The 15,830-nt window shown below is 38.0% G+C and overlaps 1 protein-coding gene across 3 annotated transcripts in view; it reads left to right on the top strand.

The window, feature by feature from the left end:
• The window catches only part of LOC119598293, a 45,778-nt gene extending 38,050 nt beyond the window's left edge, over nt 1–7,728 (top strand). The window contains exons 9-13 of one of the 3 annotated variants that reach the window (XM_037947952.1): nt 5–187; nt 2,741–3,607; nt 4,268–4,522; nt 6,098–6,922; nt 7,432–7,728. In XM_037947952.1, coding sequence (XP_037803880.1) covers nt 5–187; nt 2,741–3,607; nt 4,268–4,522; nt 6,098–6,922; nt 7,432–7,560 — 2,259 coding nt within the window. In that variant the 3' untranslated portion in view covers nt 7,561–7,728. The remainder of the gene's footprint in view (nt 1–4; nt 188–2,740; nt 3,608–4,267; nt 4,523–6,097; nt 6,923–7,431) is intronic. The other 2 variants (XM_037947953.1, XM_037947954.1) reach the window with 2 other exon arrangements.
• The last annotated feature ends 8,102 nt before the right edge of the window (nt 7,729–15,830 follow it).

Genomic DNA, 15,830 nt, shown 5'->3' with positions numbered 1-15,830 from the left:
CAAGGTACGAGGCTCAGGCAACGATGAGGATAGATCAGGGCCAACTGGCTTGTTGTGTCGTTCAGGCAGTGCTCAGTCAGATTCTTCTGGTTTCATGGATGGGGATGTGGTAGAGACTGAGACACGCACACCAACGCAACAGAATTTGTCCTCTGTTCAGCTCTCAACAAGTCCACAAGCCCACACGGTAAGTTTGTTTTATTTCATATACTTCAAGAGTAAATAGCTGGCATTTTATTGTTAAGTAGGGACAGCAGTTGGTTAGCTGAGATGTAAGGGAGTTACTTTGTTCAGAAATAAGTAGATGAATAAAGGTATTTTGCATATATAAGAAAAATCACTAGTTCTGTATTAACCCAGTGTTGCCAATAATGCAAGAATACATACCATATCCACTGTATTCTTTCTTTTTTTCATTTGTTTGTTCTTTCTTTCTTCTTCTTCTTCTTCTTCTTCTTCTTCTTCTATTGTCTTTACATATAGATGGCTCCACAAGTGCTTAATCACCAGGGAGTCAATTGCTAGCCATACCTATCTCACCTGTCTACTATTTTCCCTTATTTTCAGGAAGATTCTTTTTTAAATATTTATTGCTATTAGTATTCTTATTAGAATGATAATAATCATAATGTCAACAACAATCATAAGAACATTGACATTTATATCATTACAAAGAAGCATTTTTCTGAAAAAATCAAGGAAAGGGGAAATCAGGGGAGGTCCCATAGGCCTGTTAATTGGCTCCTTGGTGGCTGATTGCTTGTGGAGCCATCTATGTGCAATCAGAGTTCACACAAGAAAACAGCAGTATACAGTGTGATAAGTTGAACATGTATAGTTGAAGGGGAAAATGCAGTTTTTAATTATAATATATACTTTTTAGAAGGATAAAAGATATGGAGGAAAGGCTTTTGATGTACAGACTTAGGTTGATAAGTATTTTGGGAAAATTTTCACTCAGAAGTATTTTAGACAACTCTTGTAGTATATAGCCAGTTAGGTGTTTCTCTATCATCTGTGTACAGGTATAAAAGACATAGAAATGTGTTCACCCCAGTCTTTCCATGCCCCATTTTTATCTGCAGTATTTTTTTTTCTTTTTTTCCCAGTTGTATTACATTTGCTCTCAGGTTACAATTCATAATTTAAACCTTCACTTTCATTAGATTGAAGGCATTTGACTTCAAAGTTTGATTTTTAAAACAGTATTAAGAATGAACTGCATATTAATCTCGCTTTTCTTTTTATTTTTTCATGTGTCATATTAGATGTAGATATTTTATGAGTAGCATAGGTATGCTTTCCTTTTAAGAACGTACAAGTAGAAGTAGATAATGGTATACAAAATGTTGGTTATGGAAGGATGCATCTGCGAGCATAGGGTTGGAGGTCACGGAGTCATCAGAGAACACCGAACCTATTGCTTCTTGTGGATTTAAAGTTCTTTCCATCATTGTAAATTTATTGGGAAAGTATAGACACGCTCATAAGTGAAGGTCGTTTCATGCATTTTATTTATTAAAAGAAAAAGAGCTGCACCTGCATCCCTCTACATCGCACCCCCTTGTATGTGCACATCTTAGACAGATATTTAATCCCACTTATTGCAACACTGCAAATGCCAAGTAGGAGGAGCAGAATGGCTGAGCGGATGGACACAAAATGGGAGTGACATAGTTCCCCCTTGCATGCAGGATGTGCAAATAGGGATTGAAGTCTTTACAGATGAGATCCAAACTTCTCCCCCATCCCCCTGTTCTTCTTTATTATCTCCTTTTCTTCCTTTTTCTCATCTCTTTTTCTTCTTTTTCTTCACTGTCATCATCATCATCCTTCTCTTCCATTTCTTCTTCTTTTTCTTCACCTTCTTCTTCTTCTTCTTCTTCTTCTTCTTCTTCTTCTTCTTCTCCTCCTCCTCCTCCTCCTCCTCCTCCTCCTCCTCCTCCTCCTCCTCCTCCTCCTCCTCCTCCTCCTCCTCCTCCTCCTCCTCCTCTTCCTCCTCCTCCTCCTTTTCCTCCTCCTTTTCCTCCTCCTTTTCCTCCTCCTCCTCCTTTTCCTCCTCCTCCTCCTCCTCCTCCTCCTCCTCCTCCTCCTCCTCCTCCTTCTTTAGTAGGTTTACTAATCCTGGTTATCTAACGCTTGTGTGGTAGAATAGTGACATGCTGGAAGAATTGGATCTTAATTGCTAGTTATAGCAGGTGTATCCTTGATAAAGCACTAGAAAGAGTAAGGCCTTTTCACCTGTGGAAATACAGTAGTGAGAAAAGACATGATGAAATTAGCTTGTTTAGTTAGTTACTCTACTACAACTTAATTTTCTAAGGTGTTTGTTCAGAAATTATCCTAAGTAGGTGAAAAGACATTTTTCTTAGTGTCTTTCTGTCTTGTCTTTTCTTCTCTGGATATGCTAAGGGTACAGATTTAGTAATAGACTTGTGGAGAACATTGTAGCCTTGTACAAGTTCCATATTTTATTGCATTATGTATGTTATCTGGGTCATCATATACAGACATGATTAGAGGAAATTTTTCAGCTGTTCTCTGATGATATATATTGGAAGTTCTTCATTGTGTAATTAAGCTAATTGGTTTTCCTAGAATACTAGTCTGATAAATAGAATGAGACAAAAATTTTAGCTAGAATGAGCAAGCCTTAGCCTTAAGATGCCTAGACTTAGGTACCATGCATGTGTACAGATGTAGTGATATGCTTTGTGTGTGGGTGTTGTGTCATGTGCAGGGTCACAACTGGTGGTGGAGCCGTGAGAGTGGAGGCAGCTTGGAGACGGTCCGTCATGCTCCCCTGAGTCGCACCATGGCCCTCCGCCCTGGCCACAGTCACTCTCACTACCAACGTACCCCCCGCAGCCACCTACTCAACCATCAGACGTCTCTGCCTTCGTGGCCGAGGGGGATGCACGACCCCAGCCTCTCCCTAGGAGGGCAGCACCCAAGCCACCGCCCCGGAGGAAAGGCCCGGGTAGTCCGCCACCACCTCAGCCCCGACCCACTTCTCTTCCCCTGCAAAGGCTCCCTTGGCAGCAGCAGCAACCATCCCTCCTGCAACCTTGCCCCATGTGTGGATACTTCAGTTCCTCAGCTCCTCCACCACTGTAGTCATACTGTTGTTCATCCCTATGTTAGTCAAGATAACACCAGCTCAGCTTTCCAGCCACCTGTTCTGGATGGCACAAGTTACCCAGGCCATCTACAGGATTTGAAGTGCAGACTCTGCTATCCTACTGTCATATCAACAGATGCCTACACTCCAACTCTTGCAGCTGCTGGATTTTCCTCTCGTAATACTGCTAGTCTCAACCAGGGACACCAACCCAGTTCCAGTCTCAGAGGCAGGTGGCAGAAACGGCGCCACTCCCTCCCGGAACCCCTGCCTTCTGGTGTTCATAACTCAGACATGTCATGCTCCCCACCACCTTCCTCACCCTTTACCTCCTCCATGAGTCCATTACCCATTACCAGTGAGCTGCCCTTCTTACCACAGTCAAGCAGAGAAGTACATCACACAGTTAATGGAGGCTGTGCTCGTGGTGGGAAGACTGGTGAAAATGACGCCGGCAGACAGTGTCAGGTCCATTCATTACCCTCAGTAAGTTATGGTTTGCTTGTTAGTAGTGTTGTGTTGACGAATCCTTTTTTTTTTTTTTTTTTTTTCATTTGTTTGCAGCAATAATTATTACAGTTCTTGTTTCTCAGTTGATATGAAAAAAGAGAAGAGAAGTGAGGAGGGAAAGTGAAAGTTTGAATATGAGTATGGATAAGAACAGGAGTAAAAGTAAGAGTATGTGTGAGAGAGAGAGAGAGAGAGAGAGAGAGAGAGAGAGAGAGAGAGAGAGAGAGAGAGAGAGAGAGAGAGAGAGAGAGAGAGAGAGAGAGAGAGAGAAAGAGAGAGAGAGAGAGACAGACAGACAGACACAGAGTGAATGAGAAACTGGGAAAGAAATGTTCTTCAGAATGTCTTTTTAAATGCCAACTGAAAGGTTTGTTAAAGGTTTGCATATTTTGCTTATAACATAAAAAATATAAATGCTTTTTAACTAAACTCTTCTCAGTGCTTCTCAAACCCATAAACTTGGTTTATGCATGTGATGAGCAGTGGTTAGGGACAGCAAGAAGAAATGTAAGGCAACAATGTTATTGCCAGACTTATCATAAGTTAACACTTTTGCTTGAAACAGACATAAATTTATGCATGCATGATGCTAAAGCTTGCTGTGTGCATGACACATGACTCCTGCTGGCATTTCAGGACATGCTGCTGGTTGCCCTGCACACTTACCGCCACCAGCTTGTGCACCAAGAGCACCTGTCACGCCAGCTGCATGATACAGCCATGGACATACCAAGCCCCTCAGTCAACACTCAGCACCTCTCCCAACAGCTGCGCAACATCAGTGCCATTAGGGCTGCCATTCGAGCAGAGGTGACACACATGGAGCAGTTGATGGCCAGTACCCAGCACACATCTCTCAGTCCTGCATGTATCAACAATGTCATCACACAGGTAAGATGACCCTTTATATGGCTTTTTCAGTGATAACACAGGAAATGTTTGAGGAGTACTTTTGATCTTTTCTTAACCCTTTGCCGTCGGGTGGCATGTACGCATATGCCATGGCATGGTGGGACTATCTGCCGGGGGCATGTATGTACATATCATGGTGTATGTATGGACATGCCATGAGTTTTTTTTTTTTTTTTACAATCATGGCAAAATATTATTTTTCTGCCACTGAAAGTGTGATTAAGTTGTTTTTAACACTCATTTTTACTATGCAAAAAAATGCAACAAACTGACGATTTCAACTCCATGATGCCGCACACTGCTTATTTTATTCAGACTATAGACTGAATAATGATCAACTATGGAGTCTATATAACAACAAAAATACCCTTCAGTCTTAATTTATCAGGAAATATGGCAAGTAGAGACTTTAGAAAATAATGAAAACTGAAAATACAACATATCCTTGTAGTATTACGAAGAAACGGCATGGGATGCTGGTATTTGGCATGAGTGCTTGGGTGACGATATAAGCCCCCGGCAGCGAGGCCCGGGCCACTATGAATACTACCCGTCAGGAAAGGGTTAACCCATATCTGACGGGTAGCATTCATAGAGGCCGGGGCCTCGCTGCCAGGGGCTTATATCGTCGCCCTAGCATGCGCAACCACTCAAGCCAAATACCAGCATCCCATGCCGTTTCTTCGTAATACTATGAAGATATGTTGTATTTTCAGTTTTCATTATTTTTTAAAGTCTCTACTTGCCAAACTTCCTGATAAATCAAGACTGAAGGGTATTTTTGTTGTTATATAGACTCCATAGTTGATCATTATTCGGTCTATAGTCCAAATAAAATAAGCAGTGTGCGGCATCATGGAGTTGAAATCGTCTGTTTGTTGCATTTTTGTTTGTTTGTTGCATGGTAAAAATGAGAAAGTGTTAAAACCGACTTAATCACACTTTCACTGGCAGAAAAATAAAGTTTTGCCGTGATTGTAACAAAAAAAAAACTCATGGCATGTCCATACATACTCTATGGCATGTGCGTACGTGCCCCCGGCAGATGGTCCCGCCATGCCATGGCATGTGCGTACATGCCACCCGTCGGCAGTGGGTTAATTTAAGTCACTTGAAACAAGATTTGGTGATTCCTGGAATGATTTAGTAATATCTTAAAAGACTGTTTTAAATATATTTGTGTAAGGGTTTAAGTTACTGTACTGTTCAAATTTGGGAAACAGTCCAGAAATTAGAAAACACACAATAAACTCTTTACTAATACAAAATTTCAGCATAGTCTGATATTACTGACACTAAGCTGTAGAAAATGGAAAAATAGAAGTTACTTCTTGAAACATTAGAGGTTTCACAATTCCCTTGACTCAGCCTCAGCCTGCAGTTGAAGAGAAGGCTGTAGGGAGCATTAGTTTTTTAATCCTGTTTGATTATTATTTTTATTGTTTTTATCATTATTTTTTAAGGGGGTCTGAGTATCTTGAAAGAGTTGAAAATTTAGTCATATCAAGAAAAAAAAAAAGTACTGCCTTAGGTAACTTCTACTCTACATTTCAGATGGTCATGCTTCTTCAGCAACAGTCAGAATTGTGCCGAGACCTAGAGACACTCACTGTGGCATCATCTCACACCTCCTTGGGAGGTGCATCTCACTCCACCCAGCATCTCAGCCAAGAGTCCTCTTTTGATAATCTCCCAGAGAAGCCTAATCCTCTGTGCCGGTCTCCCAATCCCCCAGACCTCATACATCATGATACAGCCCCCAGCCCTAAACTTGGAAACTCTGTTCATGAACCATTTGGAAATCACATGGTGCATGATTCTGCTGCATGGAAAAGCTCAGAACAGGATCAGGGCTTTTTGAACTGTGACAGTAACCTAGGAACTGCAAACCACGTGAGAAATGACTCATCTTGTGCAAACCATTCCATAGAAAAGTTAGTCTTTTCAGACCATTCCACAGTGAAAACAATAAGCTCAAAGCAGTCACAAGAGAAGGCAATCATTTCAGGTTATTCTGAACAGTGTACTAACATTCCAGACCAAAAAAGTGACAGTGAGAGGAAAACAGAGTGGTTCCAGGAACCACAAGAGGTGATACATGGAAGTGTAGGCAATGTTGAGTTGAACAATAATAGTATAGACTCTTGCCTAAGATTGGAAGAGCTGAACCCAGATGGTTCTGCTGACCATTCCCAGTTAGCATCCTATAAGAGCACAAGATCTCCATTTAACCCCTGGAATTCAGCACAGGGAAAACCACAGAGCTTAGCCAAAACCTTTGATAGACACCAGGAGGAAGCTTTGGAAGGTGGCACTGACATGGCCACTTTCCTAGGCAGTGGTGACGTTTCTTCTGACACCTCTTCACTGGCTTCTCAGGTATGGAATTGGCTTCATAACACATCTATGGTGCAGAAAATCCATTTCTTCTATTAATCTCATCATTTCCTTTTTTGCAACTTGAGTAAATATGTGATCATGTATTGGCAATGTGGCTTATTCTATCTGTTTTTGTAGACAGAGGTTATGTTTCTTTCTTATGCATTGCAATTGTCGGAAGCATAAATCCTTGTTAGTTTTAGTTACTGCATTAAATATGGGATTAGATGATAATGTTCTATGCTTCTGTGATGTACTAAGAATACATAAGATAGATGACACTTTTGGATTAGGAAGACAGGTAAAGTGGAAAGAAATACATCAAAAAGTAAAAAAAAAAAAAAAAAATGATATGATTGAACTTATTAGTAAGAAGAATAAGGAAACAGAATATGAAGAAGATTTATCAGTAGGGGATATATATGTATTTATATATCTATTTGTGTAATCAGTTACTATCAGATTCTCGAATGACTTCAAATTCATCTTCTTTCCCCGTTTGTGGACAGGTGGCTCAGCTGGTACAGCAGCAGGTGCAGATACAGACACAGGTGCTGGAGGAGCAGCTTCACCAGCAGACAAAAGACATGGCAGACATCAAAAGTATGATGGAAATTCTGATCAACAAGATGTCTTGATAGACACAAAGGTGCAACAATCAGGTGCATTGTGGCATATGTGTGTCTTGAGCCACATTAGCTACAGATTCGCCACTGAAGAACTATTTCATTAGTGCGGATAATTGTTGTTCTCAGCTGGGGCTGCTGGAGTACATGGAAATGGATGTGATATCTTTAATCCAAGAAGTAGCAGTAGGAAAGACTATAAAGAAAGAGTAGAAGCTGCTGTGCTTCTCAATTATGATTTAGAATTTATCTGTATTTTTTTTAGAAAGTTGCTCTTCCCCTTTGAAGAGATGATGTATTTGTCTGTACAGAGTGTGGGAGGTTTTAAACTTTCCTTATATTTTACAGTTTACAAATAAACATCTAGATACCCTTGCACATAAGCACATGCTCATGCAGACACACATGCACACACTCACTCACACTTTTCTCCTACATCTCCTTTCCTATCCTGTTCGTCTCCTCTTCCCTCACTACGTCTTTTCTTGTCTATTGTCTCCACTCCTCTCCTCTCCTCTTTTCTTGTTTCTTCTGTTCTCCATTCTCCTCTCCTTCTCTCTCCTCACTTTCTTCTCTCTGTGCATATCTCCTATTTTTATTTTTCCTCTTCTCTCTCCTCTCTCATCTCCTTGCTTCTTTCTCTGCAAATCTTCTATTTTTCGCTTTTCTCCTCTCCTCTCTGCTCCTTTCTTCTCTCTCTACATATTCTCCCATTTTTTGGTCCTCTCCTCTCCCCTCTCTTTTTATGTCCTCACTCCCATTCTCTTTCTTCTTTTCTTCTCTTTACTCCTCTTCAATCTTTCTCTTTATCTCTCCTCTCCTCTCACTCTCTCTCTCTTCTTCCCTTCTCTAATGTATCTTCTCTTCTCCCCTCTCCTCACACTCTCCTCTCCTCTCCTCCTTCTCTTTTTGTCCTATCTTCTCTTCTTTTCTCCTCTTTTCTTTTCTTCCACTCTCTCCCATTCTCTTTTTTGCTCTTCTTCATTCCTCTCCTATTTTCTTCACTTCTCTTCTCCACTTCCCTCTCCTATTCTTCTCTTCCCATTTCTTCTCCACTTCCCTCTCCTTTTCTTCTCTTCCCTTCTTTTTTCTCTCCCCTCTTTTCTCTTCTGTTTCCCCTCCTTTCCTCTCTATCCTTATATTTCTTCTCCCCTCACCTCTCCTCCTTATCCTATCCCTTCTTTTCTCTTTGTCTCTCCCCACCTCTCCTCCCCTCCCCTTTGCTCTCTCTTTCTCTCTCTCACTTTCTCTCTCTTTCTTTCTCTCTCTTTCTTTCTCTCTCTCTCTCTCTCTCTCTCTCTCTCTGTCCCTCCCTCTCTTTCTCTCCCTTCCTCCCTATCCCTCTCCCTCTCCCTCTCTTCCCCTCTCCCTCTCTTCCTCTCTCCCTCTCTTCCTCTCTCCTTCTCTCCCTCCCTCCCCCCCCCTCTCTCTCTCTCTCTCTCTCTCTCTCTCTCTCTCTCTCTCTCTCTCTCTCTCTCTCTCTCTTTCCTCCCTTCCCCCTCTCTCTTTCTCCTCCCTCCTCTCTCTCTTCTCTCCTCCCTCCTCTCTCTTCTCCCTCCCTCTTCTTCTCTTCCTCTCTCTTCTCCTCTCTCCCTCTCTCCTCTCTCCCTCCCTATCCCTCTCCCTCCTCCCTCTCCCTCTCTTCCCCCTCCCTCTTCTTTCTCTCCTCTCCTCTCTCTCTCCTCTCTCTCTCTCTCTCTCTCTCCTCTCTCTCTCCCCTCCCTCTCTCTTTCTCCCTCCCTCCCTCCCTCTCTTTCTCCCTCCCTCCTCTCTCTTTCTCCCTCCCTCCCTCCCTCCCCTCCCTCCCTCCCTCCCTCCCTCCCTCCCTCCCTCCCTCCCTCCCTCCTCTCTCTCTCTCTCTCTCTCTCTCTCTCTCTCTCTCTCTCTCTCTCTCTCTCTCTTCCTCTCTCCCTCCTTCCCTTTCCCTCTCCCTTCTCCCCTCTCCCCTCTCCCTGTTCTTTATTTCTTTTTCTTTCAATTTTTCCTTCTTTCTCCCACAGTTGTTATTCAGTCCTAAATAATGTAGATATAGTCATAGCATTATTGTCAATGCTGCTGTGCCTTGTAAATGGTGATATTGAGTGACCTTGTCTGGAAAGACAAGCTGTCTGTGATGGAAGTCTGTGATGAAAACAAAGCCCTTTGTTCTTGTCAGTAACCCTGCTTTTTGAGACCATATATATATATATATATATATATATTAATATTTATATATAATATATATATATATATATTATTATATATATACTTATATATATAATAACATATACTATATACTATATATACTTATATATTATAACTATATATAATATATATCATATATACATATATATATATTATATATGTCTATATATATATATATATATATATATATATATATATATATATATATATATATATATATATATATATATATATATATATATATATATATATACATATATATATATATAACATATATATATATATATATATATATATATATATATATATATATATAATGTAAATAGGACCTTTGCAGCAGCCTCTGTTGCAAGAGGTCATATGCTTTCAATGACATGCTCACATTTATGCATACTGTTGCCTTATTATGTTATTGGAAAGTAAACTTGTTAGGGTATATTTATATGTGTAATAGAATTTTGCTGCTGTTTGTCCCTATTTTTCTGTAGGTGTAAGTTTCTGTTCATTATTGTGTAAAGAAAGATACCACCAATAGTTTAGAACTTCAGAGCAATATATTTCAGGGGATTTAGCATTGGATTTTGATGCTTTCACAAGAGAATATCATATCTAGCTTTATGAACAATAGCATTAGGAACTGGAAGCCCAATATTAAAAAATAGTTAGTTTTGCTTTGTTGTGTTTTTTGTTTTGTTTTTTCCTAATTGTCTTCCAAGTGTTTTTTTATACATTATTTGCATTTATATATGTGTTTAGGAAGGTAAAGTTTATCAGCTTTTTTTATATTCTTCAGTGTGATTAATGCAACTAATAAGCATTGGAAATAATTATGCCAGCTTTATATGAGAAATAACTTTTTATAGGTCATATCATCATTAACTAAAATAGGTATTACACGGCCCTTCGGTTTATACTTGTAAAGTTCAGGAACCCCATATTTAAGCTCAACATTTTTAGGAAGAATATATGGTCCAGTGGTCCAGAATGCTTTATGTAGAAACTCACAGTTAGGAATCATTAGTTCATTTTATTCTACCTAGAACATCTGTAATGATGCAGGATGTCATTAGTTGTTTCACTCACTTTTGCCTCTTCGTTAGTCTCTTTCTTCTGCTTTCCTTTTCCCCCTTTTTCTCTACTTTTCTCCTTTCTCTCCACTTCTTATCTCCCCATTTTATGTTTTGGATTAAATTTGTGGATGAAGTTTTAGTCTCTGTAGCTTACAGGTTGATATTTGACACATTTGTTCTGAGCATGTTTATTTGTCATTATATGACTTGTAGAGTGCTGTTGAAATATGATCATAATATATCAAGGCTTGGAAAGTGATGTATATGGAAAGTTGTGTGCTTGAAAATGCACTCTAGTATTTTATTTAGGCATATATATATCAAGCCTTATGTATGGAATCAATAAGATTAGAAAATGAAGAAAAAAATGGCTAATTCATTCTGTAGTACCCAGGAGACATGTGAATGCTATTGCAGCAATATATTCAGCAGGAAATATGATACAGCAAATTGAAAAAAATTGTGGTGGTGGTTGTGTATTAATACATTTTGTTGATGATAATGGGTGATGGTGGTGATGGTGACAAAGAACACTGAAATGAATAATGATTATATTTTGCATTTTTCAGACAGATTTCATGTTATGCTAAATCAAGTGTTTACATAGAATAAGGGCTAGAAGACAGTTTAAGCACACTATTATGGAAGGAAATAATGCTCAAAAAACATTAATATGTTCAGAAAATCAGGTTTGCTTGATTGAAAATAAACAAACTGAAGGTGCCTTATTAGACCCCTTAGAAGTAGCTCATAGTCATATATCTAGATCAATAATATCCACTTAATGTAAATCTAACTTAGATAGTATCTGTATTAATCTCATTTTACAGTAAATAGATTGTTTTTAATTATAGCATACTTGTGCTGTTTTTCTTTCAATATTTACAGTTTATACTGTGTGTTTACTCTTTCTGTCTCTATAAACCAGCTATAATGCAGTTATTTGTGTATTTGTGTTTATTATTGTTATGTATGTGTAGAGCATTCTAGCCTAACAAATTTATGCAATATATATTCTTTTAAACATAGATATGATGAATATATACTGAAGTAGCTCATTCTAGCTTAACAGATTTATCCAATATATTGTTTTAAATATAGACATGATGCATATATAAGGGAGTAGTTGGGAACTTATAAATACCTTTGTTATCCATTTAACTATGTTAACCCCATGTGGACAAGTCTTATAAAATTACCAAGTTGGATTTAACAAGCAAGTTTAAGACTATATGCAAGAAATAAGTGCCCAGGAACCATTATAGGGTTCTAAGCATTATCTGGCATCTCGGCAGCCATACAGTTGGTAAAGGTGAAGCCAGTTTGTTACCCAACCTCACATAATATGCATGACTGAACCACACCCAGCTACCTACCCACTTATCCCAGTTACTTCAGAAGACAAAGAAAGTGCATACATGTATACAAACAGACATACATTTTGGGAATAACGTCATAGATACAAAAAATAACAAATGTCATATACACTCATTTTCCTGTGTGAGAAATAAGGGGAGCATGAACATATGTGCTCATGGTTGGTGACAGGAAGTAACTATTTTTATCCTTATAAAGCACATTTCTTAAAGTTTAGATTTATCAAAAATACACTTGGCTGTGGGTGTTGTTCCATTATCTCTGCAAGGGGTTAATTTGCTTTGTAGATAGTAACAATTTATCTCATGTATCCAATCCCAGATATCATCTTACTAAACAGGCTCAATATAGTAAGGATATACGTTTGTGCTTGAAGCTAGAAACTTCATTTACACTTGCTGTTGAATGACAAAACACTTTATTATGTTTGACACAATGCTAGAAAACCCAATGTACTCAAATTAGGTTTACTTAAAGGTGACACAACCTTTCGATAAATCTATTTTGTGTACAATGCCACTGTTGCTGTTATTAATTGTTTAACAAGTATATTTTCTTTATTTATTACAAGTATGGTGTGGTCTTAGCATAATTATGATATTGGTTAATGCAATGATTAATATCATTAAGATTCATTATTAATATTATGGCTGTTATTATATATATTTTTTCCAGATTTGTGATTTTTGTTTAAATGTTTAAATGTGTGATGGTTAATATTTCCTTCAAATAGAGAAGAGGGCTGTGGAACGATGCATGTCAGTGTTGTCAATGATAATAATTCATGGAAATAAATAAACAAAATTATGACAAGTGTTATTATTCAGGATGTCACAGTTCCCCCAAAATATGGTCAGCCAAAGTAGCCAACTTATATTCACTTCCTAGAAAATTTAGAGAAAGGAAATACACAAGCCATGGTACATATCAAATCAACAAGGGGCGAGGGGAACCACGTGCAATTCGTGAGGCCTTATTTCCGCTGTCAAAAACTCTTGTGCTACACTTTTCTATGACTCCGCCCCTATTTATGGGCGCAGAGTCATATATAAGTTCCTGCACCTCGCTGAGCGTGCGAAGCGCCTCTGCCGGGTTTTGAAATTGGAAGAAAATAGTAAGCTCAAAGTTGATGCCGCACTCTAAGATGTATTGATCAGTGTGTGTATATAATATATATATATATATATATATATATATATATATATATATATATATATATATATATATATATATATATATATATATATAGATGTATATAGATGTATATAGATGTGTATATGTGTATGTGTATATGTATATGTATATGTAAATATATAGATATAGATATACATATAAATATATATATAAATATATACATATATATAGATATAGATATAAATATATATATAAAAGAAAAAAAAAAATTATATATATATATATATATATATATATATATATATATATATATTATATATATATAAATATATCCTTTTAAATGTAATTAATATCAATTAATAATAAAGTAACATATTCAAAATATGTAAAGGAGTATGACGTCAGAAACCAATGTCGATAGATGAAGGAAAAAGTATGACGGGAGGTGCTTTGGGCATTTTCAACTGATGTTAGTAGTTTTAAATAATTTTATTTGTAATTTTAAGATGTTGATAATGAAGAACTTGAATATATATATATATATATATATATATATATATACATATATATACATATATATACATATATACATATATATATATATATATATATATATATATATATATACATATATACATATATACATATATATATATATATATATATATATATATATGAACCTACCGTTAAAAGAAGAAGATATATAAGATATATGGCTATTTCCTAATGTAATATCAGTAAAACAGTTGTAGATAACTTAATATAATTCAAAAATAAGATGAGATTCGTCAACTGAAGCACGCTTCCTAGGAATAGGGATGGAGTCGAGCTTTTGGCAACAGCGTAGGAACAGTGGCGGGGTTGCTGTCGCGACCGACAGGGGGAAGTGTCGCGAATGAAATAAGCGATAGTTTCTAGTGTCGTAAGAGATTTTGTCAGCGGAAATAAGACCTATGATCTGTTAGCATAATATTTAATTTTGAAAAGTTAACCAGTGACTCATAAGTCTTCGGTAAAGCACAGAGAATTCAGTATAAAATCCTGATAAAATGTTTGAAACTTTTGGCTATTCTCTGCCATAGAGGTTTCTGCTTCCTTAAACCATGCTTACATTCCAGAAATATGACAGATATTGCAGACACCCAAAGAGCATATTTGTTGCAAAAACCTGTTTGTTATTAGAAAAGAGGAAACAAATATTCTTAAAACAGCTTATTAACTTTATGCTTACAAAAAATAATTTCAAATCATGCTTTGACAGAGGAAAAAGGTGTAAGAACTAAATAATGAGAAACCATACAAGCCATGCCCACACTAGGCTTGTCCAGTAGGATATTTACATGGCAGGCCAGCCAAATTTCCTTGGTGTAAACCTAAAGAGACACAATACATGAATCAAAATTGCACACAATTTTGTAACCCCCCCCCCTAATCCCTTGCTCGCTGTTGTAATTTGTGGAGGGGTTAGGAGACGAGACTGGGGCCCAGTGTAGGGGATCACTCCTACCTTGGACCCCAGCCTTCGCCACAGCTAATTTTGCATGGTCTTTTCTTCTCCTTTTCCTTCTCTTCTTCATCATCCCCTTCTGTCCACTTCCTAAGGTGTTAGGGCTGTGCTGAAAGGATGAAAGGCTGGCTTTGTGTCAGTCATGAACGGCTCCTAGGTGCCATGGGTACGGTATCCCCTTGGTTAATCGCCTACCCTTCATGGGGATCCTGAGGGGTAGACTATTTCCTCCCCATTTATTTCAGGCTCCCCATAGACAATAATGTAGATTCCCCCCCCCCCCCTCCTTATTAGGGGTATCAAGCTTTGCCTTTCATGAACTTGCTTATCTAAATTTGATTTTACTGATTTCCCGTCCTCCGCCTCTCCTTTGACCACGACTCCGACCACTGATATTTCTCGATATTTGCGGTCAACTCTATCCATTCCGAATCATCCACCCAGGTCATTTATTCAGAATACACCCCTTATTCTCTCCTAATACCCTACACTCTATCTACTGCACAGTCTTCTTTGTTGTCTACCCCCACCCCCGTTATTACTACTATTCATTCTTATGGTGCGTTCGGATCTCCTTGTCTTGCTCGTCCAGACAACTTCTTAGGGCAAGCAGGACAACGAGGCTGCGTTCGGAACCTCCGAGGCCTTCTTTGCCCACAATGCAACGAGCTCGAAAGTAAACTTTCATTATTTTATCATATCATTGACTTTATTTTGCACGCTGTATAGGTTTTGTAACTCATCTGATGCATAAATAACTTACTTGCAACAGACAAACACAAAAATACCCTTTGATAACAATAAAGAGCCATAAAATTACTAGCAACATCTTATGATTGCCTGCAACTGCTATTGTTTGTTGCTATTGTGACGTCATATCTTTTACAGAAACATGTTTGGAATCCTTTTATGTTGAATATACGCATGGCTCGAAATCTGTATTAGTTGGTATTATGTATAGAAGGCCGAAAACTAATGTTGAGCACTTTGAAAACATTCTGGATATAATC

This window comes from Penaeus monodon, chromosome 41 (genome assembly GCF_015228065.2).
Source record: "Penaeus monodon isolate SGIC_2016 chromosome 41, NSTDA_Pmon_1, whole genome shotgun sequence".
Taxonomy (NCBI): Eukaryota; Metazoa; Arthropoda; class Malacostraca; order Decapoda; family Penaeidae; genus Penaeus; species Penaeus monodon.
The sequence above is the reverse complement of the archived record's forward strand: the minus strand, read 5'-3'. Positions and strand labels throughout refer to the sequence as shown.